General features: G+C 37.1%; 3 protein-coding genes across 3 annotated transcripts in view; all 3 read right to left on the reverse strand.

The window, feature by feature from the left end:
- LOC105465622 (trace amine associated receptor 5) overlaps window positions 1-10,772 on the reverse strand; it is a 28,899-nt gene extending 18,127 nt beyond the window's left edge. The window contains exons 1-3 of the mRNA XM_011714151.2: window positions 10,725-10,772; window positions 3,181-3,358; window positions 2,499-2,595 (exon numbers count right to left, since the gene is read on the reverse strand). The gene's annotated coding sequence lies outside the window, so the exon portion shown is untranslated. The remainder of the gene's footprint in view (window positions 1-2,498; window positions 2,596-3,180; window positions 3,359-10,724) is intronic.
- LOC105465624 (trace amine-associated receptor 3) lies at window positions 2,220-3,273 on the reverse strand. Its single transcript, XM_011714153.3, has one exon. The coding sequence runs from the start codon at window positions 3,271-3,273 to the stop codon at window positions 2,242-2,244; it is 1,032 nt and encodes a 343-aa protein (XP_011712455.2). The 3' UTR covers window positions 2,220-2,241.
- A 403-nt stretch (window positions 10,773-11,175) lies between the features above and the next one.
- Window positions 11,176-18,645, reverse strand: LOC105465625 (trace amine-associated receptor 2). The gene is made up of 2 exons (XM_011714155.2): window positions 18,586-18,645; window positions 11,176-12,171 (listed from the first exon to the last, which is right to left on the reverse strand). Exons 1-2 carry the CDS (start codon window positions 18,643-18,645, stop codon window positions 11,176-11,178), a joined length of 1,056 nt encoding a protein of 351 aa, XP_011712457.2.
- Window positions 18,646-24,754: the final 6,109 nt, after the last annotated feature.

The raw sequence follows: 24,754 nt of genomic DNA on the forward strand, positions 1-24,754 counted from the left end.
CAAATACCGCCTGTTCTCACTTATAAGTAGGAGCTAAACACTGGGTACATATAGTCATAAAAATGGTAAAGGTAGACACTGGGGAATACAAGAGAGGACAAGGAGGGAAGGAAGTTTTGAATAAAACTACCTACAGTTCACTGTACTCACTACCTGGATGACGGATTCATCCATACTCCAAACATCAACATCATGCAATATACCTAGGTAACAAACCTGATCATGCATCTCCTGATTCTAAAATAAAAGTTTAAATAAATATCCCTCCAAATTAAATAAATAAATAAGTGGAGAAACAAATACGAATTTTTAAAACAGGAACTGAAAAGAAGCCAAAAGTAGAAGGACCACCGGGTATAAACAATCTATCACTACAGAAGTGGAGAAAGTTAATTTTAATGTCCTCACCTGCGAAGGGAGAGGCATGGCTGGGTGATGTCTACTGTCCTGTGAGACTGTCAGAAAGAAGGCGCTTGGCGGTGCTTCTCACCCTAATGTCCCTTCCTAGATAGAGCCAAAATTATTCAAATCTAGATCAGCCTTTAGACTGGATTATCCGTTGGTAATTATGCAAAGTTAAATATCCTTTGGTAAAAATGAGAATATTTTACGGCTATCAATTATGCATTTATTAGGCACATTTACTATTTGCCTAACAAGTAGAGGGAATAAAAACTGTAACAATGGTGACAGGGAGGTAGCCCTTACTGACTTACAATGCCCTTTGAGATGGAAGTTGAGCCTGGATAATTTTCCATGATTGGATCTAGGACAAAGAGTATTTGGGTATTGGGAGAAAACAACTTAGAAAAGAGACAGGAAAAAGACAAAATTAAAATATCCTATTTCAAAGTTTGACCTAAGGCTGACCTTGGTCAGGAAAAGAGGAACATTCGGCTGGGTGCACTGGGGGTGGATCATGCCTGTAATCCCAGCACTTTTGGAGGCTGAGGAGGGCAGATTGCTTGAGCCTATGAGTTCAAGACCAGCCTGGACAACATGGCGAAACCCTGTCTCTACTATAACTACAAAAGCTAGCCGGATGTGATGGCACACACTTGTAATCTCAGCTACTTGGGAGGCTGAGGTGGGAGGATTGCTTGAGCCCAGGTGGTGGAGGTTGCAGTGAGCTGAGATTGTGCCACTGGACTCCAGCCTGGGTGACAGAGTGAGACCCTGTCTCAAAAACAAACGTACAAAAAAACTTAAATTTTTTTTTAAAAAAAAGGAAGAAAAGGGAATATTCTAGTCTCCTTCTCCTTTTCCTCTTCTCCCTCCTACAACATAATCCCAGGTATGAGGGGATTGTGGACATGACTGACATATGTGCTCATGTATTTCCCAACTCATGAAGGTTCTGTTGATCTCTTAATGCTTCACAGAAAAGTCACTGAAAAAATGTTCACCAAAGGTAATGATCTGATATAGATTGTAGGTATTATGGTGTGATGAAATTTGTTTGGGGGCACCCTAAGGAAGACTTTTGGAGAAAGTGGTTGAAACAAGGACAAGGAGAGACCTTGTGATTGCTGGCCAATCATGAAGACATACCAAGCAGATTAAGATGCTAGAGAAACAGGAACCAGAAAGTCATTTCAAATGTAAACCACAAAGTAAATAATTGCAAAAGCAAAAGCTCAAATTGCATATGTTGATTCATAATCAATCTGCCTCACCTATGGAAAACTCTTTGTAGTGAGCCTAAAGGTATCAGAAAATAACTGAATAATTTATAAAATGATGGTTAATGATTCTCCCAAGACATATGATAAGGCAGGCCACTAGTTGATAATAAAAGCCGACCTTAAGGCACACTTCCTTCATGGACCCACAGGCTGCAATGATCTTCCTTTTCCTGAATTCCTAGAATGGTATCAGATAGTAACCAAAGCCAACACTTTATAAAAAATTCTTATATTGCTTTTTAATTGTCTCATGTATGTAAATCTAGGCCAACCTATTCTGAACTATGTTTTATATTTCTTTTGTACATTTTCCCCACCAGTTAGAGGTAAGTGTGGATTGGAAGTGAGTTAACAATTAACAAATAATTGAATAATAGATTTACCGGTCAAAGATAGTGAATGTACCTCTTGTGTAGGTGATAGAACACTTACCTCAATTACTGAAATTTAATAGTATCATGTTTGTAGTGTTCTGGGGATGTAAGGTATATGTCGCAAGTCAAAATAATAACAATCTCATTTGCAATATTCTATTCACTTTCACAACAGCTTTTTATTAATGTGCTTCAGGAAACAAATTTGCAGTTTCTGAATGGGAACTAAATATTTTTCCTGACACTATGTACTTGAGTGCTTTCTGAAACCATGGATAAAAAAAGCCATGAATAAGAGGGTTGCAAGTAGAGTTGAAGTACCCAAGCCACACTAAAAGATCCAGTATTAGTATGGGAGTGGAGTAGTCTAGGTATGGGTCAATCAGAACAGCAAGGAAACAAGGCAACCAGCAAGCCAGAAACACCCCCATTACTATACCCAGGGTCTTCGCTGCTTTCCTGTCCTTTTTCTTGGATAGGTGTTTTTTCACTGCCCCCTTTGTGCTTTCAGGCACATGGCTGATGACACGAGCATGCTGTTTGGAAACGATAAAGATTTTGCCGTAAATACCAACCATGATGGAGCCAGGGGTAAAGAAACATGTAGTGAACAATATTGTCCCCCAAAATTTATTGAAAGTAAGGGCACAGAAATTGAAGCAAGCGACAAGTATCTTATAGCTCTGCATACCGGAAACATTGGCCTCGGATAGAACTAAACCAAAAGAAAAAAGAGCAGGAACTGACCAGCAAAATGCCAGCAGTCGCTTTATGGTGGAGCTCGTCATTCTGGTTGTGTAATATAAAGGGTAACACACAGCATAAAATCGGTCAATAGCAATGGAACAGAGGTGGAAAATGGAGGTCAGGCTGAGCATCATGTCAAAGCTCGTGTGGAATTTACAAAAGCCATCTCCAAAGTACCAGCAGCTCTCCACTGATCGCACCATGCTGTATGGCATAATGACAGAACCCAGCAGAAAGTCCGTGGTTGCCATGGAGAGGATCAGAAAGTTTGTGGGAGAGTGAAGCTGTTTGAAATGCGATATAGAAACTATTATAACCAAGTTTCCAAAAATAGTGATAATCATGGCTCCAGTCATAACCGAATACATTATCACCCGGACATGAAAAGAGCGGTTGGTGGGAGGACAGGATTTATTTACAAATTTTGGACAACTGGATAGGTCTTCGGGAATGTAAATCAGATCCATGGTGCTTTACCACTTGAAATTTCTTTCCAGAAGGATGAGTCACTGTTTCTTCTCTTCTTAAAATGATTCCAGTAAATTTCAGCTCCTAATAGTACAAGAGTGTTCAAAGTTATCTATTATTTATTCACTTCAATTGCAATTTATTTAAATATTTTAAATTATATCAACTGTGTTTGCTTTCTGAGTTACTTGCTGCATTATAAAAATGAAATTTTTCAATTGTGTATTTTTTCTTGTGTTATCCTATTTAATTCTATTTCATCCATCTATCCATCCATGTATCCAACATAGGTTTATCTATTGACTGTTTTATTCCTGGTAAAGAATTGGGAGATTTTCAAGAATTTTTGGTCAGCTTTCACTTTGAACAGACACATTCCTAGAAACTGTTTTGAATGTGGCTGCTAACATCTCTTGCATCATAAAAAATACTCAATACACAAAAACCAAGTGAAATGCCAAAGTTTTTCTTTAGGCATTCTTTTGATAATTTGCAATCTTCATTTGTAAACAGTGTGCAAATGTTTTAAGAGTTATAAATGGCATATTGCTGCCAAAACATGCAGTACCATGAAACATGGCTGTTGCAAGCCATGTGCCTATGGATTAAACCATGCACCTGGGTCAGTGCTTCATAGCTTCTCTGTTTGCTACTCTCTTCCCGTCCTTCCTTCTGCCTCTCCTGTCCTCTAGTCTTCATGCTCCTTCCCTGTACTTCTTAAGTCTTATAGCATCTCTGAGATTCTAACTAGTGAAGCCATGTCATATGTTCCATCCCTGAGAGACCAATAAAAATCACAAATTCCACACTCACAGACCCAGTTACTCAAGTCTCACATGACTCCTTTTGGTCATAGTGGGCTGATTAAAGGAGGGTGGACACATCGCATAAATAAAAACTTCCAATGAATTGTCACACTTGCTTTGCTATTTGCTTTGGAATACACATCACCTTGAAAAGCCACTCCCTGGCAACCTCAAAAGAAGCTTGACACTGTGCCTATAACAAAGCATGGAGTCTGCTTAGTGGGTCACAGAAAAGTAGGTTCAATCTTGAGTGAATCAGACAGAGGAGACACCCTGGGCCTATGCTGAATTCTCCCAAGTTATATAAAGATTCAACTGTAGTGTACATTTAACAAATGCATCTAGTTAGGCAGATTCAGTTTAGTTTTTCCTTTAGAATCCTAAGAAAGAGCACAAAAATAACCTCCGAGAAAGAGCAAAAACTGACCCCTTCCTCATCTCAAGGTGCTATTAGTTCCCTTCCTTCCTTTTGATTCTGTCATTCTTCCCGACTGACAGGGAAGAAAAGGAACTTCCTGGTGACAAAAGAACCTGAATTTTGCTGGTTAGAGACATTTCTTATTGCCAAGTCACAGGAAGGTGTCTCCTTGGAAAGTCTTAGGAGGACCTTTTATAGAGCTGACTGTTGCATGTGACTCCCTCGTTTCTCTAAGTTAAAGGTTTACATCAACGACTTCCAAAGAGGAGGTAGCAAAAGAGGCTTGCATTGAGAGTTCTCCTAGTCCAGCTTCTGCCATCAGCCAGCTGTGAACTCTCAGTGATGGGAGGTGTGCTGGGGTAGATGAGGAGCCTTGCAGGCTTTTCCAGCTCTGAAAGTGTGGAATCACTGGTAACAGAAAGGTGGTTCATTTTAAATCATCTTCTTGTAAACAAATAAGAAACAGAAGAGCAGAGAAACAAGATGAAAGAGAGATATGAAATAAAGTTTGGGGTTCAATACAGAGATTCAATGAATAGTACTTTCAGTTCTGGGACATGCCTGATCAATATTAGTTAATATTTAGCCATAAAAAAGAATGAAATCTTGTCATCTGCAACAGCATGAGTGGAACTGGAGGACAATATGTTAGCTGTAATAGCCAGGCATAGAGAGACAAATGTCTCACGTTCTCACTTATTTAGGGAGAAAAAAAAAAAAGCATTGAACTCATGGAGATAGGGAGCAGCATGATGGTTATCAGAGGCTGGAAAGGATAGTGGGGAGGGGGGATAAGGAGGGAATGGTTATTGGGTACAAAAATATAGTTAGATAGAGTGAATATAATCTAGTATTAAGTAGCACATTGGGTGATTATAGTTGATAATAACTTACTATATATTTTAAAATGACTAAAAGAGTAGAATTGGAATAATCCTAACACAAAAGAAATAATAAATGCTTGAGATGATGGTTACTCCAGTTACTCTGGTTTGACCATTACACATTGAATTCCTGTATCAAAATATCACACGTACCCTATTAATATGTACAACTATTATGTATCCATCGTAATTTCAAAAAATTTTAAAGGAAAAGTTGATCAGGTTCAGGATAGGGTACCCCAAAACATGGCACCTTGGCATTTGAGGAAATAGTGGAAGTAAGTTTACTCTGGCCTTCTCCCACTTCTTCCCTAAAGCAGACCCTAAAAGAATGATCTGGTCTTCTCCTAAAATAGGTCATAAGACCCTCTTGTGTCCTATACTCGGGGGAAAAGAATGTCACACAGAGATACCAGGAAGAATCTGAACAAACAGGCCTTGTTAAGTTAGCCCCCAGTTTATTACTATTATATCATATCTTTTTGTCATACTTTTGCATGACTGTTCATAAAAATGCACAGTTTTTACTGTTTTGAGACAGTATTCATTATTGAAGTATCCTGTGTCATGTAAAATTTATATTAAATAAACATGTGTGCTTTTCTCTTGTTAAAAATTATATTGAGGATACTTTTCTCTCCATTATAGATAGTCCTCCACTCACTGCCTCTCTTTATTCTTTGGTTTTCACCAAGGAAATGTTGTGAACATCTAGCCTGGGCCCCGTTTGAGCACATTAGTGATAGCACTTGAGAAATAATTGTTGAATTTATATCTGTGTTAAAAAATATATGAACTCACCACCATGAGACAAGTAACTTGTCTATCCATCACCACTGGATTCTCAGTATCTAAGTTAAGGCTTCTAGTATACACTAGAGACATATGTTTCAACGAATAAACCTACACATAAATTGTAAATCATTACTGCTTTAAAAATATCTGCATTGTTTCAATGAAAGCAATTAATTCAATGTGCTTAAATCATCCCTATAAATGAATGGACTCGTTTCAGGAGTACACTTCACGGAAATTTCTTCTGGAATTGAATTGTTGATGGTGTTCTTATAAAATAACCCCTCCCAAAGTAGCATTTAGACAGAAGGAGCTGAGAGATTTTGTGTAGACATAATTTACTGATCCTGTAGCATGAGAAAACCAGAGATTTTGACTCTGGACAGAGATAGACAGTGTTAGTAGAAGAAAACAAAAGTGGAAGTATTTCAGCTAAATGCAGTTGGGAGGTGCTGCTGCCAGTGGCATGACACCCCTCAGTGTCCCACTGAGGTGTGAAGATGGGATTGTCTTGGCTCTTTTCAGTCCCATATGTGATGTTCGCACCTTATCTACCACTTAGAGGAATTGGGGATTTTCTTCCAGCTAAAACTCACATACTCTCAAAGATAAAAGGAAATACTCTTGCAAAACACAGACTTGCAGTTAAACTCATACAGTATTTAAATCCATGAATACATATGCAGTTAATGTTTATGATTACACAGGAGACTCAGCCACAACCCAGTTGCCCCTATGACCTTATTGATCAGTCACGACATTTAAGCAACCTCACATAGGTCTTACGTATAAGTAACTGTTTCGTGTCTTAAGTATTGGGAGGATTCTATAAGATGTTTCAACACGCGATCAAATCTTTCACTATGTGCAACTTCCTATATACACAAGGAAAATTCATATACTTTCAGAACTGGAGAAGGCCATAAATGAAATATTTACAAATATGTATTATGTGGTGCAGTTTCTAGCCTCATCGTTATCTTAACATTCCACAGTGGGCATCTGTGTAGTAAGAACACAGTGAGGCTCACAATAACCAGCTTTAACAAACTAACAATATTCTTTTGGAAAACTGTATTCTAATTTCCAAATAACTGATTTGCAAATAAACTTTTACTGTTTCATAATACGTTTATACATTTGAAGTTGACATGCAGATCTTTGCGGTCATTAACATTGTTCCTACCTTCCTCCCTGCTTTTCTTCATAAAAATTATGCTAGCTCCTTTAGCTTTTTTAGACTTTTATGTCATCTATTATGTTGAATCACATAGCCTCTATGAAATTCTCAGTTTTTAAGTTACAAATGTTCAAATATTAATAATTACAAATAATTTCCCGCTGGGACCTTTTCCTTTTCCTCCTTAAGTTTTAGTTTTAAGCACTGACTAAGGTTAGCATATCTCCAGCCACATACATTTGGAAAAAGTCAGATTTGCAATGCAATATATCATGGAGTTAATGCTTGTTGAAGAGAATCTTTGATTGTCTGGACACATTCATTTTAGTAGGAGGCAGAGATGACTTAACAGCAATACCAAGTTAGGAATCTAATTTTCACAGCCTTCCAGGATGAATACCATATAACCTGTAGCAGACTGTAATCGTGGTTCTGACCATAGAGGCAAGCATTTGTGCATGTGCTCTACCTGGCACCAAATAAAGGTGTCACTACTGCCATAAAACATGTTCTCCTCTTCTAGAACCTACCTATCTGGGCAAAGAACTTACAATTGCCATTGCCACCTATGTATGTATGTACAAACATATAAATCAATATAAATTATAATTTCATTTTTCCTTGTTGGAAAAACAGGTAAGAAAGATAAGCAAAGGAAGATATGAGCTATTAGTGTTCCACTTCTTCAATGTATTAACTCAGATTATATGTACAAAGAAGCAGATTTTTAAAGGTTTCTCATTTGAACACAAATTTGGATAATGTCATAAATAATTCTCCTTTAAATTCTGACAGCCCTAGGGCTCTTGGAATTTAAGACTGAAGTCTAAAACTATTGATATATAATGGCAGAGAGGAAAGTGCATTTTAGCATTGTTGAAATACCTAACTACATTTACTGAATCATGTCTTGCATAGTTCTTGTACTTTGCAAAAGTATTTTATATGCCACTATATAAAAATTTACCAACCTTGTCAAATGAATTTTTATGGAAAAATTAAGACCTTTCTTTCACCAGAAAATTATGATTATTTTTTAGTTAAAAACTATCTTCTCAATTGCAACCCATTTCAACAATTTCTGATTCTTTATAAAATGCAACTGTCACTATTCACTTATTTTGAAGAAGAGAATAAACCAGCAATAATTTAAAAAGAATAGAACATTTCCAATTCTTTTTATTGACCCAGTACCTTCCCTTTCCTGATATGTTAGTTGTGAATCAATGACCCTCTTCCTGTGGCTTCACAGGTGCGATATCAGGAAATTCCGGAAAGTTCAGTGTAGAGGATTAAGATATCTGATTCCTATATAAGTTTGCTTCTGCTCTCAGGAGAACTGGAGTAGAGAACTCAGATCCAGGAGCTTCCAGATAGGCAGTAACTGTGGAGTCCCGGTGGGATTACTCTTTTAACTTTCTCAAGAGATACTGAAATACCCTGGGTTTTTTGTTTGTTTGTTTGTTTGTTTGTTTTTATTTTTTTTTGAGACAGAGTCTTACTCTGTCACCAGGCTGGAGGGCAGTGGTGCGATCTCAGCTCATGGCAATCTCCGCCACCTGGGTTCAAGCGATTCTCCTGCCTCAGCCGCCCAAGTAGCTGGGACTACAGATGCACGTCACCACGTCCAGTTAATTTTTGTATTTTTAGTAGGGACAGGGTTTCACTATGTTGGCCAGGATGGTCTCCATCTCTTGACCTCATGATCCGCCCACCTGGGCCTCCCAAAGTGCTGGGATTATAGGCATCCCTGTGTGTTTTTAATGGCCCAGTTTGTTTTATTTTTTTTTTCCAAATGAAAGACTACTTTATATCTGATTTCATGATCATTCTAGGAAGATTAAGTATAGACATTTCCATATATTGAAAATACACAGATGTATGGGCTCAATTAAATGCTGGCTAATATCCAAGGGGGGAATAATTGTCTGAATCATAAAAGGTTTCTGTTTATACTTTGATTCCTAAATGTAATGAGAAAATACTGGGATGGGAGAGAATTTTTATTTTTACTTCAGTGATTTGTACAAGTTTGAATTTTGAAAATCTTTGTTTTAAAAAAAATCCAGTTAAAATGTCACAAATCTGAAAAAATAAAAAAGTTCAGTAAACAAAGAACACAGAATAAGTCAAGAAAGCTGGGCTCTAGTCCTGCACTTATAACTAGTTGCATAATCCAGGGTAAACCACTAAATCCCCCAGGCTCAGTTTTCGCATTTGTAACTTCCTATAAAATTCTGGGTGTTGAGGAAGATGACTTTACTAATCCTGGAAAATGAAGGCAGAGTGAACGGTAGAAGGCAGCAAGTATGCAGGATGGGGGATCGCTCTGTCATCCTCACTAGAACACAGCAAGGTGATTACATTTTGAAACGTAAAAGGACATTGAAAAGGTACTGACAGATTTGCTTTCATAACTGCACCTGGATACAACTACTCTCTTCTTGAAAACTCACAATTTTCATTGCTATAATGTAAATGAAGAAATTAAACAAGGAATATTTCAGTGAAACACAGTTCACTACCATATACAAACACACACACACACACACACACACACACACACACACATTCACAGAGATACATCTGAAAATAAAACTTCATGAAGCTATACTTAGCCTCAGTGCAAGTGATGTATTTTGATATTATCTATTTTCTATTTTCTTCTATTCTAATTTGCTTTTCATTAAAAATGTTGTTTGCAGCCAGTGGTTTACTGGAGCCACCTATGATTATTTTCAAGAAGAGTTTGTTAACTTTTCAGGACATTACACTTATAGGTTAAAATCACTTATAAGGAAAGGGTTTTTAAATGTATATACCATGGAAATCCTCAAACTCTACAAATTAGGACTTTTTTTTAGAGCCCAGTGTTGAACTTATACCAACACATCACTGGTCACAGCCCATCAGTTTTTAATGAGTCTCAGCCTGAAGTTAATAATTTTCTTCTTTATCTCTCCCTCTCATTCTTGTGTTATTAAAAAGTATGTGTATAAATATCAAGCAAAAAGGAAAGATGGACTCAAAACAAACTTAAGTAGGTATTTCACATTTATTGAAACATCAGAACACCAAATAGCAATACAAAATGTGGATGAGCCTATGGAGGAAAGGAAGACACTGAACAGAGTTCTACTGCATGTAACATGGAAACTAACTAGCTGCTGTGATTAGGATGGCTCCTGAATGAAAACCTGCCTGAAGTCTGTGGCCCCAGTTACTCAGTTTGCCATTTCTTCTTTTAGTTAAGAAACGTTTGTTCTCACAACAGCAGAATCTAGCAAAGGCTTAACCCTCAGCTAACACATAACTGACTCCTGGAAGAATATGGGTTTTTGAAATTGTTATTTCCATATTTACTCACCTATCATTTTTAGTTGCTGACGTTCCAAAGTACATCTGATAAGATACTGAGGAACAAAAATGAAATGGGAATATCACACGAAGTGTCTGTGGTGGAGTGGGGGACAAGCAGTTCCCAAGCTCAGCCTATGTTTTGACCCTTTTTGAACAGTATAAAAGCTTTTGTGTGTCCTCTTTGCTCCATCTCTGGCTTTCCCCCATGTTCTCTTTACTTTTCTAATTTTCTTTCTTTTTTCTCTACCAGGAAGTAGTGGATGTGTAAAGAATTCTGAAAACTATTGGAGGGATTTTGGGCTCAAAGAGAAGCTTCCATTTTTTTATTCTCATCTTAGAAACCAAGAGCTTTCTATGGTAGCTAAAATAATACACACATGCACAAAAACACACATTTTAAACAACTTCATTCTTCTAAATTCGAGTTTATTGCTCCAATTTATTCATGCAGAATAAGTTTACTCATTTTCTTTTTGTATACACAAATTAGTATTATGGAAATGTGAGCTGAAAACTTTACCTAGCAAAATGTACTTCAGTGCTCTGCGAAACCAGGGATAGAAGAAACCATATATTAACGGATTACATGTGGAGTTAAAATAACCAAACCACGTCAAGGCATCAAACAAAATTACAGGAGTAGAGAAGTTCAAAAAGGGATCCAATAAAATTGTGAAGAAACAAGGAAACCAACATAATAAGAAAACTCCCATCACTATTCCTAAAGTTTTGGCAGCTTTTTTGTCTTTCTTCACTTGATTATTTTGATTTTCTGGCAAGCTATTGATGGCATGAGCATGTTTTCTGGATACTGCAAAAATTTTGCCATAAATCCCCACCATCATAGACCCAGGAGTGAAGAAACCTGTCATAAACAAGGTGGTCCCCCATAGTTTGTTGAACATCACTGGGCAGGAACTGGAACAGGCAACCAAGATGTCATAACCCTCTATTCCATCTGCATAGGCCTCTGAGAAGACCACCCCAAAGGCAAATGCTCCAGGGACCGACCAGCATAGAAGTAGCAATCTTTTAATGACTGGAATAGTTATTTTGGTGGAATAATGTAATGGGTAACAGATAGCATAAAATCTATCAATGGCCACTGAGCAAAGATGAAAAATGGATGTTATGCTAAGCATCAGGTCAAAACTATAATGAATCTTGCAAAATGTAAGCCCAAAATACCAGCAGTTCTCCACTGATCTGATCATACTATATGGCATGATGGTAAATCCCAGGAGGAAATCAGTGATGGCCATGGAGAGGATGAGGAAGTTGGTTGGTGTGTGAAGCTGCTTGAAGTAGGAAATAGAAATTATCATGGCAAGATTGCCAAATATTGTGATGAATATGGCTCCTGCCATAAATGAATACATGGCCACTCGGACACCCAGAGACCTTTCATTTTCTGGGCAAGATCTATTTCCATATTCAGAGCAATTGAATGTTTCCTTCAAAAAAAGGAACAGATAGAATTTTGTCAGAATATAAACATTCTATGTTTTATATATGCTTTCATAGAAAAACTCAAGAAAGGCAGAGAAGAATCAAGGAAGATGATTTATGCTGCAATATTACTCATGATCTTTCCCATTTACTTATTTTAACCTTTATTTGTAATTTTGTAGAATTGTAACCTGATTGGCTTAAAAGATGGTTATTGACCAGGTGTGGTGACTCATGCCTGTAATCCCAGCACTTTGGGAGGCCGAGGCGGGGAGATCACCGAAGGTCAGGAGTTTGAGACCAGCCGGGCCAACATGGTGAAACACCATCTCTACTAAAAATACAAAAGTTAGCCAGGCATGGTGGCACGTGCCTGTAATCCCATCTACTCAAGAGGCTGAGGCAGCAGAATTGCTGGAACCCAAGAGGTGGAGGTTGCAGTGAGATGAGATTACACTACTGCACTCCAGCTTGGGAGACAGAGAGAGACTACATCTCAAAAAAAAAAAAAAAAAAAAAAATCATTATTTACTCCATACTTTCCTCTATACTATCAACATTTAGGAAGCTCTTACTTTATGCCAGGCTTTGAAATTTAAAAGAAGAAAAATCAAATTATTGAGCTAACTCTTACGTCTGTAGGAAGAATGGATATCTATTAGACAATACGTGTACTTCTTCCTCCAAGGAGTTGGAAATATATAATGAGATTTGATTTGATTGTGATCTATTACCTGTGGGATCAGGAGGTTATTATTTGAAAACAATTTCAATCTTGTGTTCTATTATTTTCACTGTGCTTTGTTTTGTTTTATTCATACCAATGCTGTTTTAAGGGGGAAGAATTATTTAATGACCCCTAATTATCTGGTAGAGTCAATCTATAAGGCAAATCATGAGGTCTTAACAAGCATTGCATCAGCCAGAGCAGCTAAGTCAGAGGTGGGCGGAGACCAAAGCTGGACTACCCTCAGTTCTTTGTGAAGAGCAACTGCACCTCCTCAGAGCCCTGTGCAATGACAGCCTGACAAGTTGCCATGCGTAGGCCACACACAAGGCTATGAGCAGAGGGCTAGAGAGCTTTTAGAAAGCAAGCCGTCTCCACTGCAAGAAAATTAAGCACATGCCCTCCTTGTGTTGGCCCAGAATGCTCATTTTACATATTAAAATCTGCATGTTATTCTTTCCATACATATTTGAAATATAACTTGTTTATGAGTTAGAATAATTTTCTTTTGAAAAAGGATGTTAGGGAAAAAAGAGCTGTCTATAAAGCATAAATCTTAATATTGTGGAAATGCCTTTGGCCTTCAGTGACCTCACACATATCAGACCTTACGAGTTTCCAAGAGATAAACCAATAAATTCTCGGCCTCTATGATATAAGAGCACATCACAAATAGAGTAAGACATTTTTCTTGAATGGCCACAATATGCAAGACACAAGGAAGGGAAGAAGAAAGCATGAAGACAAACCCTGCAGCAGAGATTCTAGAATGCAGCTGAAGAGACAAAGCACATCAACACTTAAAACCTACGTGATTCTGCACCACAGGTGAAAGCAACAGCGGCAATTACCTGACCAAAAAGAGATCTAGGCAAAATGTACAATCAAAGATCAAAAATGGACAAGATCGTTTCAGGCTGGGCTACACAGGAATGTTCCAGCAAGGATATGACTTTGATCTGGGTCTCAATAGGTGAGTAGGGTTTGAACAGAAGAGAAAAAGCCTGTTCTACACAGAAGGTAGGATGAAGAAAAGACACTAGGCTGTATGTGTTCCGTGACCTTCTAAAAGGAATTCTCAGGACCCCTAAAACACCGCAGAGAAAATACAGGGTGGCGGGGAGAAGAGAGTGAGAGAAGAAAGTGTTGCTAGTTCCACTGTTGTACCTCAAGCCAGTGTTCTTAGCCAGCATTAGTCAAAAGGGATTTCCCACTTTGTTCTTAAATTTGGGTAATGATTTTTTTTAATTAAAGTAATTAATTTAGTTACAAGAGAGTGAGTACAGATTTGAAATTAAAAGCTTCCTCCAACTGATGCCAAGTGGCGACTCCAAGGCAGTTTTCTCCTCGTTATTCTTCCTCCTCGGGGGCCTTGTCCCCACTTGCAGAGAACTAACGGCCTGATACATGATGGGACGTATTTGAGCAATAGAACTAAAGGTCTTTATACCCGCTACCTGGGTGATTGCATACCACAAAATAGAAACACTACCAAACTGCATTTTAGGTCTCTGCCTACACCCTAAATGCTGTTTACAGAAACAGCTGACTTATCCATCAAAGAGTTTCATCAGAACAGTTTTATCCAGATCTGTCTAAAATGTGTACAACCAATTATTAAACTATATTCATTTTTAGCAGCTGAAATGGGGGTTTCTAACCAAATACTGCATGCTCTCACTTATAGGTGGAAGCTAAATGATGAGAACTTGTGAACACGAAGAAGGAAACGACAGACACGGGGTCTACTTGGGGCCGGAGTGGGGAGGAGGAGGGGAGGAGGGAGAAGAGCAGAAAAGATAACTATTGGGTACTGGGCTTAATATAGGGGTGATGAAATAATCTGTACACCAAACCCTCATGACACGAGTTTGCCTATGTAACAAACCTTCACATGTACCCCCTGAACCTAAAATAAAAGTTAAAAAACATAAAAATAAAAATTAAAAAACAGCCACATTAAAAAGTAGTGGTTTCTAACATGCGCATATAGCATTTTGCTCTTCCTAACATTGTCACAGAAAAAAAAAAAAGATAGCAAGAAAAACAAAAGAGAGGTGAGAGATTTCCCTCCTTCTTGGTACTAAGGTTTTTAGTTGTCATTTCTTGTTAGCCACCTACTGACCAGTTAGGCATCACCACAGAAGAAAATACTGAGAGAAAATGCAGTATTATCAAAAAGAAAAAAGGATTTCTGACCATCTTCAGTATGCTCATTAAAAAGCATAGGAAATCCAAAGCAAAATTTGTTGGTTTATTTTTAAATCACTTTACTTCTTAGAAAGTAATGCAAAAAAAAAAAAAAAAAAAAAAAAAAGAACAAAAACAACAACAAATAATGTCCTTTTAAAACACATTCAACATTCTTGTGCTAAAGGCAATTTCACAACAATACTTTGTTTTCTTTTTCTTTTACTTTAAGTTCTGGGATACATGTACAGAATGTGCAGGTCTATTGCATAGGTATACATGTGCCATGGTGGTTTGCTGCACCTATCAACCCATCATCTAGGTTTTAAGACCCGCATACATTAGGTATTTGTCCTAATGCTCTCCCTCCTCTTGCCCCCCACCCCCTGACAGGCCCCAGTGTGTGATGTTCCCCTCCCTGTGTCCATGTGTTCTCACTGTTCAGCTCCCACTTATGAGTGAGAACATGTGGTGCTTGATTTTCTGTTCCAACAACAGTACATTTTAAGATTTAATTGCCAGGGCCGGGCGCGGTGGCTCAAGCCTGTAATCCCAGCACTTTGGGAGGCCGAGACGGGCGGATCACAAGGTCAGGAGATCGAGACCATCCTGGCTAACACGGCGAAACCCCGTCTCTACTAAAAACACACACAAAAAATTAGCCGGGCGAGGTGGCGGCGCCTGTGGTCCCAGCTACTCGGGAGGCTGAGGCAGGAGAATGGCGGGAACCCGGGAGGCGGAGCTTGCAGTGAGCTGAGATCTGGCCACTGCACTCCAGCCTGGGCGACAGAGCGAGACTCCGTCTCAAAAAAAAAAAAAAAAAAAAAAGATTTAATTGCCTGCAAACTTCTTTGTGTCCCTGGCTTAATCACTTTGATATTATTAATCATCTTGCCATCCCACTTTTGTTAAAATCATGCTGAATCCTTCTAAGTCTAAAGTCATAGGCTGCAGAGCTTGACTAATTTTCCTTTTAACCGTCAGAAATTTTAATTAGATAATTAGCTCTAAGTACTAAAGTTCTTTGAAACACATAATATGATGTGTACATTCACACTTGAATTCCTCATACACATGCCACAAAGTATGGAGGGGTGTATCAAATGATTATTTGATGAATTCATCAAATAATAATTTTAATTCCATTTAAATATCACATCCGTCATAATTTATTTGACGTAGTTCCTTCATGTGACATTTATCATCAGTTTGAACCTTTCAAAAACCATATCTTTCACATTTGTTGTCTAAGGAAAGATAAATGTAAAAGCAGTATTTTAAAGGTTATAGTTTTCAAGGGTCATTTTTTCTATTTTTTAAACTTGTTAATGTAAGCATCTATAGATACATGGATTGCCGTAGAGTTAAATGGAAAGTCAGATCTTGTTGTCATTGCTGCTATGTTTCTGAAAGAAGCTCAGACACAAAGAAATAAAGATTTGTAACATAATGAATTGTTTGCCCATTCCGCTTATGAATAAATAAACTTTATTCTACTAAATTGTTAAAATAAAAGTGTTTTCTATATTCCCTGAGAAAGTGATCAAACTACAGAACCATGAGCACAATATAAGGAGTGTTCTATTTTTTCTAAATTTTTTATTATTTGTTATTATTTTTTAAGGGGTAGGGAGGAGGAAGCAGAATTTTCTGAGTTTTCTTATGTGATGTCTTTTCTTTTTGCCTAGTCTTTAGATTTGATTACTGCTTCATTAGTAAATAAATATTCCTCTGCTTTAGTAACCACCACTTTTTTTTTTTTTTTTTTTTTTTTTTTTTTTTTTTTTTTTTGAGACGGAGTCTCCCTCTGTAGCTCAGGCTGGAGTGCAGTGGCATGATCTCGGCTCACTGCAACCTCCATTTCCCGGGTTCAAGTGATTCTCCTGCCTCAGCCTCCTGAGTAGCTGGGACTACAGGCATGCGCCACCATGCCTGGCTAATTTTTGTATTTTTAGTAGAGACGGGGTTTCACCATGTTAGCCAGGATGGTCTCGATCTCCTGACCTCATGATCCGCCCACCTCGGCCTCCCAAAGTTCTGGAATTACAGGCGTGAGCCACCATGCCCTGCCTAGTAACCACTTCTAAGACTTAATGGACTTCACTATGTCTTTCTGCCAGCTAATCATTATTTCTCATTTCCTTGAATTATTTTGCCCTTACCTAAGCTGTTGATTTCTTTTGATTGTTCAATTTCTATCAAATATTTAAAGTTAATGAATCTTAACATATTAAATGGATGGTATAATATGTAATACGAATAGCCTTAGCACAATGCCTGATATATAGCATGCTATCAAAAGCTACTTTCTTTCCCTCCCTCCTTCCTTCCTTTTTTCCTTCCTTCATTGTTGTAAATAATCACCACGTTCAAGGACACATTTGACCAGAAAAGATTTCTCCTAAGAAAGAGAGGAAATGGGATTGTAAGGAAAAAGGCCAGGTAACTGTCTTAATACTTAATACTTAAGACAGTTATAAACACTTAATAGTTAAGACAGTGATAGATCATTTGCTCAGCCACTTATAAGGAGGTAACCTTTTCCAGGGTTCTAAATATTCTTCCCAGGAAACTTGTTACACTGCCAGAAGGCAGCGTGTTATTTCGTTCACATATTAAAATGACTGCCTTTTATTACAGATTCATATTAAGTCCTGCACCTTCCACAATCTTCCACATGCCTTCACATTCTCTCTACACATGACCAAAATTCAAAAAGAAAGACCCAATGCACCAGCAATCGACAGCATTATTAGGATGGAAATTTACTCCTTAAGGAAACCTCAAGGAAGAGAAAACACAGATCTTTGTTTCATAATCCCTCATCTTCCACATACCTGTCTCACTGCAGAAGATTCCATTGTTAACTCCTTACTGAACGAACTGTTTTCTTTGTTTCTTCTCTAACTCCTGTTAATGTTTGTATGGAACCAGAAGACCTAAACTATGTGAGTTGTGCTGATTTATAACTTAACAATTCGTCTTAAGGGTATTAAATGTGAAAGTGAAAAAAAAAAAAAACCGAAAACAAAATCCTTGTCATTCAAAAGTTTAACAGCTCAATGTGCTTAAACCACTCCTCCATCCTCCCAGGAGTCTCCGCTTACCTAAGTTGTTATCACCTACAGCATTTAAGACTCTAAGTCTGCTATTACATAAAACAATTCTGAGCCCTTGAGTTATGCAGGGTTCTAAGGAGCCTGATCTCAACCACACATGGATGGGATCTCTGGTTCAAGCAGAAAAATGGACATTTGTCCTCTATCATTTCAGAAAGATCTGACAGTCACAGTCCATATTTTGTCTCACATGCTAGTCACTGAGGGCTTACCCATCGCTTTCCTCATTTTTTCTTTGTATAAATGTGATTAAAAGAACTCATCAACACTTTTAGATCTGGAGGAATTTAGCATAATTATTATCTTTGTAAATAATTCACATGATTATACCAAAATCGTCTCAGATGCTACTGGTTTAAATCTACTCATGTTTAAGGGCCTACCTTTTTTGTCTGTGTTCTTTTGGAATGTGAAAGTTCATGTTGCTCTGATGGGACAGCCATGGGAGGCAAGATACCCCAGATGTAGATGAAATATAACCCTGGTCATTAGAAGAAACCAGGGTCCTGCTTGAATAAAAATTACAGTGCTCTGTGTGATCTGGGTCAGCTCTGCCTAGGGCTACTGCATGGGCGTGCAGATTGTGCAGTCATACAAGGAACTGAGTTTTGAAGAAGTCATGCTTAACTTAATGCTCTGATGTGATCTCTTGAAATTCTTAATAACTTTCTAACAAGGGGCTCTACATTTTCATTTTGTACTGGACCTTGTGAAAATATATAGCTAGTCCTGGCTGAACCTCCCTTAGTAGTTTTTTTTTCTTCTTCTTCTTTTCTAGAGACAAAGTCTTGTTCTGACACCCAAGCTGCAATGCACAGGCATGATCACAGCTCACTACAGCCTTGAACTTCTGAGCTCAAGCGATCCTCCAGCCTCAGCCTGCCAAGTAGCTGGGACTACAGGTACATGCCCCACCACGCCTGGCTAGTAGCTCTTCTTGAAGAGGTGAAAGAGGAACAACAACAAAATATCTCTTTTCATCTCGAAGTATATTCATAGTTACATTGTGAATGAGATGAGATAAAATAATGACTTATATTATCAATAAGATGAGATCATGTATATGAAAGTATTTTTAAAAGAAATCTTTATACCTATTAGCCAAAAGCATAGAAATAGCAAAACACATTGCTACTAAAAAGTTGCCAGTAACTTTTATTTCTTCTGGGAGAGACCAAAAGTCATTTTGAACAAATTTCCTGGGTTCTGTAAAGAATTACTTAAGTGTTCTCTTTTAATTATGTAGATGGGAGACAAGCAAGAGAGGAAGGTTAGAACTTAATGTGTATTTTTAACACGCAAAGGAACTTATGTGGAGCAAAGAGAATGAGACTTGTCAAGCCCAGGAGTTCAAAACCAGCCTGGACAACATAATGAGACCTCATCTCTACAAAAAATTGAAAAAATTAGCTCGGGACAGACCATGACAAATGGCAGGAGGAGAACCAGGGATGAGAAGTTAAAATCAAAGCCCGGAAACAAACAATATACAGCTGAGCCTAAGAAAAGTCTTCAGAACCAGTGTCTCCAATCCTGAACACAAGATTTAAGAATAACAGCTCTGCAGTGATGCAAATGTAATGATTATCAGCTCATTCCTCTTGGTTTTTTCTAAGCCCTTAGAAACCACAGCTTCCCCCCACAACCTGGTGTCTCCACATCATGGCAGTCGGAATGGCATCATCAGACAGGGTGACCATCTATTTTCGACAGTGACACCTGCTGGCAGCCTGAGAAAACAGTCTTTGGATTCAGTCCCCAGAGAATATAACCAAAAGACAAGCCCCCAAGGGAAATGGGAAAAATGCAAATTAATTTGAATATTACAAAGAAATATGATCTTATTTTGTACCTTACGCTAAAGAAAAGGGGTAGATCATGAAGATAAGTTCACATTTTTTAATGAAACTCAGGTACAAAGAATTTGAATTAATTACAATAATTATGCCAATTACATCTTGCTTTCCTTATGTGTTTGTTTCTAACAAAATGAACATACATGACTGTGAACTAGATTAACAATAGCTTGTATACATCTCTATGGTACTTTCTGCCTATCACCTCAGGTAGCTACTCTCTTAACTTTTGTGCTTATCATTTTTGGTATTCATTTAATAGTTGTGTCGTGTATATGTATATAAATAAATCAAAACATTGTTTGGCTTGTTTTTCGAACTCTTTATAAAATGGATATCATGTTGCCTTTTGGAATGTGTTTTACTGTCTTTTGGAATTTGTTTTGCTCTTATTTTTTCATTTAACTTTATACTACTTGTAGCTGCACTTCTTTCATTTCACTGCCATCTAACAAATCTTTTCTAACAATTGTTATTTGCATTTTCTTTTAGTTTTTTAGCTACAATGAACAGTGCTATTTTGAAAATTCTAATGCAAATCTCCTGGAGCATGTATATTCAAGAAATTTCCTGGGAAATATGCATGAGAAAGTAATTGCAAAGTCAGAAAGAATATGAATACTCATTCTCACAAGACAAAACCAAATTGTGTTTCCAAATGGCTATCCTGATTTATATCCTCACAATCAACATGTAGAAATTCTATTGACCTATATCCAATACATAGTATTCTCAAAGTTAAATTTGTGACAGTAATTTAACAAGTAAAACACAGTATTTTATTGCAGTCTTGATTCGCATTTTCCTGATTACCAGAGAGGTAGAAAATGTATTTACTGTCATTTGTTTATCCTTCTGTGGAATCCCGCCTTTTTTTTTTTTTTTTTTTGGCCAATTTTTCTTTCCTTTTGGATTTATAGAAATTCCTTTTATGGCTGAGTACAGTGGCTCATGCCTATAATCCCAGCACTTTTGGAAGGCTGAGGCAGGAGCATCACTTGGGCCAAAGAGTTGGAAACCAACCTGGGCAGCACAGTGAGAGCTTGTCTCTACGAAAAAAATTTTTTAAATTAGCTTGGCATGGTGGTGCATGCCTACAACCCTAGCAGCTGTGAAGGTAAAGGGAGGAGGATCACTTGAACCTGGGGAGGTTGAGACTGCAGTGAGCCATGATCACGCCACTGCACTCCAGCCTAGGTGACAGAGTGAGACTCTGTCTAAAAACAACAACAAAAAAATTCTTTTTATATACTTAATAATAAACTTTTATTAGTTACATAGGTATCAAATATATTCTCCCAGTGGATAGCTTGCCTTTGCCTTTCAGGCATTTTTTGATAACCAAAAGTTGTTTCATATAGCTCAATTTTTCAATCTTTCATGTTTTTTTGTGTGTTTTTAATTTAAGAATTCTTTCACTACTTCAAAGTCAGAGAAATAATCATCTATATTTTCTACTGAAAATTTCAAACTTTTACTTTTAACATTTAACTTTTTAATTTATCTGGAATTACATGTGGTATGAAGTAAAGACAGAATTTAATTTTTTCATGTAAACCATTATTTGCAATTCCACTAATTGAGTAGACCTTCCTTTCTCCATGGATCATCCCTGCAGATATGTCATATATCAAAGTCCGTAGCTTTCTTTTGAGCTCTCCATCTAATTTAAGTTACTAACTTGTATATTGTTGCACAAACCATATTGTCTTAGTTACCATAGCTTCATGCTGACTTTTTAAATTAATAGACCAAGACTTCTTCTTTTTTTCTTCTTTTTGTTCTCCTTGTCTTCCTCCTCTTCTTCTCTTCCTTTCCTCCTCATTCTTCTGAAGTGTCACGGTTATTTTTGTGTTTTAAGCACCTATATTAATTAGCCTTCTAAGTTTCATAAAACCTATGTTTAAATCTTGAGTGGATAGCATTAACATCTCTTCAGTATTAAGTCTTCCTCTCCATAAACTTGAACTAGCTTCACATTTATTTGGTCTTATGGAATACTCTTCAGTAAACTTTCTTAATAGTCTACAAGTAGGTCTTGTACATGTACATCTCTTGACAGCTTTATTTCTAGATACCTCATAATTTTTATTTATGACTTTTTAAAAAGGCATGTTCTATTTGCAGACATTCAATAGGATTTTTGTATGTTGGTCCACACTGTATCCAGGCAACTTGCAGAGTTCTTCCATCATTAAAAAAATTTTATCTGTAGCTTCTTTTGGTTTCCATGTGGTCAATCATATCATCTGCAAATCATGATTATTTTATTTCTCCCTTTCCAATACTTTAAGTCTTCAATTCTTTGTTCTTAATATATCGCACTGTTTAAGACCTCTAGAATGATGTTGATTGAGGAATAATTATAAAATGATGAAACTGCTTTTAAAAAAATTCATACCTCTTATGACATTTAAAAAGTCTTTCAGAGATGATATCTTAGTTCAGAACCTTTGGGGATTTCCTTTCTGCCAGTCTTTATTTCAGTCAAAAAAAAAATTAACTTTTCTCATTGTATCTTATGACGATATATAGAAAACAAACATCACAGTTTATCCTCCAGTCAAATCACTGATACTTGGCTTGAAATGTTTCCTACTGTTTCTGAAATCCAATCCACATTAAAGATATTTTAAAATGTGTATTAACCATTTAAGTCTGAAATAAGTGGAGTTAGTATTACCTAGGTCTGATAAAGACTTGTTAACTTCTCTGAATTATTAAAGCAGTCATTGTGAAAGCTTTTGTAGCCACTCAGATGCTCCTCATTGAGGTTTTTTGGGTACGCTCCTTGAGACTTCAGTAACACAGTTTATGCTGCATTACTATACGCTGTTCCCACTTCATTTTTGTCTGTGTCCTCCCCTACTCCAAATATACACTAATAAAGTAGATTTTAAATTAAAAAAAATTATACCACAAAAATGAGGAAAATATATGGGAAAAGGGAAGAAAGGAATCAAAGAAGAAAAAGAAGGAAGGAAAGAGGAAAGGGGGGAAAGATGCAAGAAAAGAAATAAGGAAGACCTGGAGGAAGAAAGATATGCATGACATGATTACCCTCAAAACTCACCAATGGCTTCCCTTCTTAAAAATGGAGATAAGGCTCTTACTTTGGCATAAAATCCTGAATGATCTGGCCCTCAGATATCTATCTGACCTCAATTCCTACAACTCCTCTCATCGATACAAAAAAATCAGATTTGATAGAAGAAGAAATATCTCACTGTAAGTTGTCTTAAGCATAGATCTAAAACATAAGAATAAAGAAAATTTGGAAGTAAAAGATTTAAAGAGCATATACCAGAAAAATGTAAACCAAAGAAAGCATCTATACTCATATTAATATCAGATAACAAATATGTTAAGGCCAAGAACATTACAAATTAAAAGGATAAATAGTAAAAAAGAGTTTCATTTACCAAGAAGATATATTTCTAGATTTAATAACAAAGTTTCCAAATATTAGGTAAAAGTGACATCTACAAGAGAAAACAGACAAAATCTATATTTGTGGGAGATGTTTTGATATACATCTAGCAAAATTAATAGAATAAGTGGATTAGATATTAGTAAGATTTTTTTATTATCATACTTTAAGTTCTGGGATACATGTGCAGAATGAGCAGGTTTGTTACATGAATATACATGTGCCATGGTGGTTTGCTGCACCCATCAACACATCATCTACATTAGGTATTTCTCCTAATGCTATCCCTCCCCTTGACCTCACCCCCTGACAGGCCCTGGTGTGTGACGTTCCCCTCCATGTATCCATGTGTTCTCATTATTCAACTCCCACTTCTGAGTGAAAACATGTGGTGTTTGGTTTTCTGTTCCTGTATTAGTTTGCTGAGAATGATAGCTTCCAGCTTCATCCATGTCCCTGCAAAGACATGAACTCATTCTTTTTTATGGCTACATAGTATTCCATGGTGTATATATGTCACATTTTCTTTATCCTGTCTATCACTGATGGGCATTTGGGTTGGTTCCAGGTTTTTGCTATTGTGAATAGTGCTGCAATAAACATATGGGTGCATGTGTCTTTATAGTAGAATGATTTATAATCCTTTGTGTATATAACCAGTAATGGGATTGCTGGGTCAAATGGTATTTCTAGTTCTAGATCCTTGAGGAATCGCCACACTGTCCTCCACAATGGTTGAACTAATTTATACTCCCAAAAACAGTATAAAAGTGTTCCTATTTCTCCACATCCTCTCCAGCATCTGATGCTTCCTGACTTTTTAATGATCAGCATTCTAGCTGGCGAGAGATGGTATCTCATTGTGGTTTGGATTTGCACTTCTCTAATGACCAGTGATGATGAGCTTTATTTCATATATCTGTTGACCACATAAATTTCTGCTTTCGAGAAGTGTCTGTTCATAGTCTTTCCCACTTTTTGATGATTTTTTTTTTGTAAATTTGTTTAAGTTCCTTGTAGACTTTGGATATTAGTCCTTTGTCAGATGGATAGATTGCAAAATTTTTCTCCCATTCTGTAGGTTGCCTGTTCACTCTGATGATAGTCTCTTTTGCTGTACAGAAGCTCTTTAGTTTAACTAGATCCCATTCATCAATTTTGGCTTTTGTTACCATTGCTTTTGATGCTTTAGTCATGAAGTCTTTCCTTGTGCCTATGTCCTGAATGGTATTGCCCAAGTTTTCTTCAAGGGTTTTATGGTTTTAC

This window comes from Macaca nemestrina, chromosome 5 (assembly GCF_043159975.1).
Source record: "Macaca nemestrina isolate mMacNem1 chromosome 5, mMacNem.hap1, whole genome shotgun sequence".
Classification (NCBI taxonomy): Eukaryota; Metazoa; Chordata; class Mammalia; order Primates; family Cercopithecidae; genus Macaca; species Macaca nemestrina.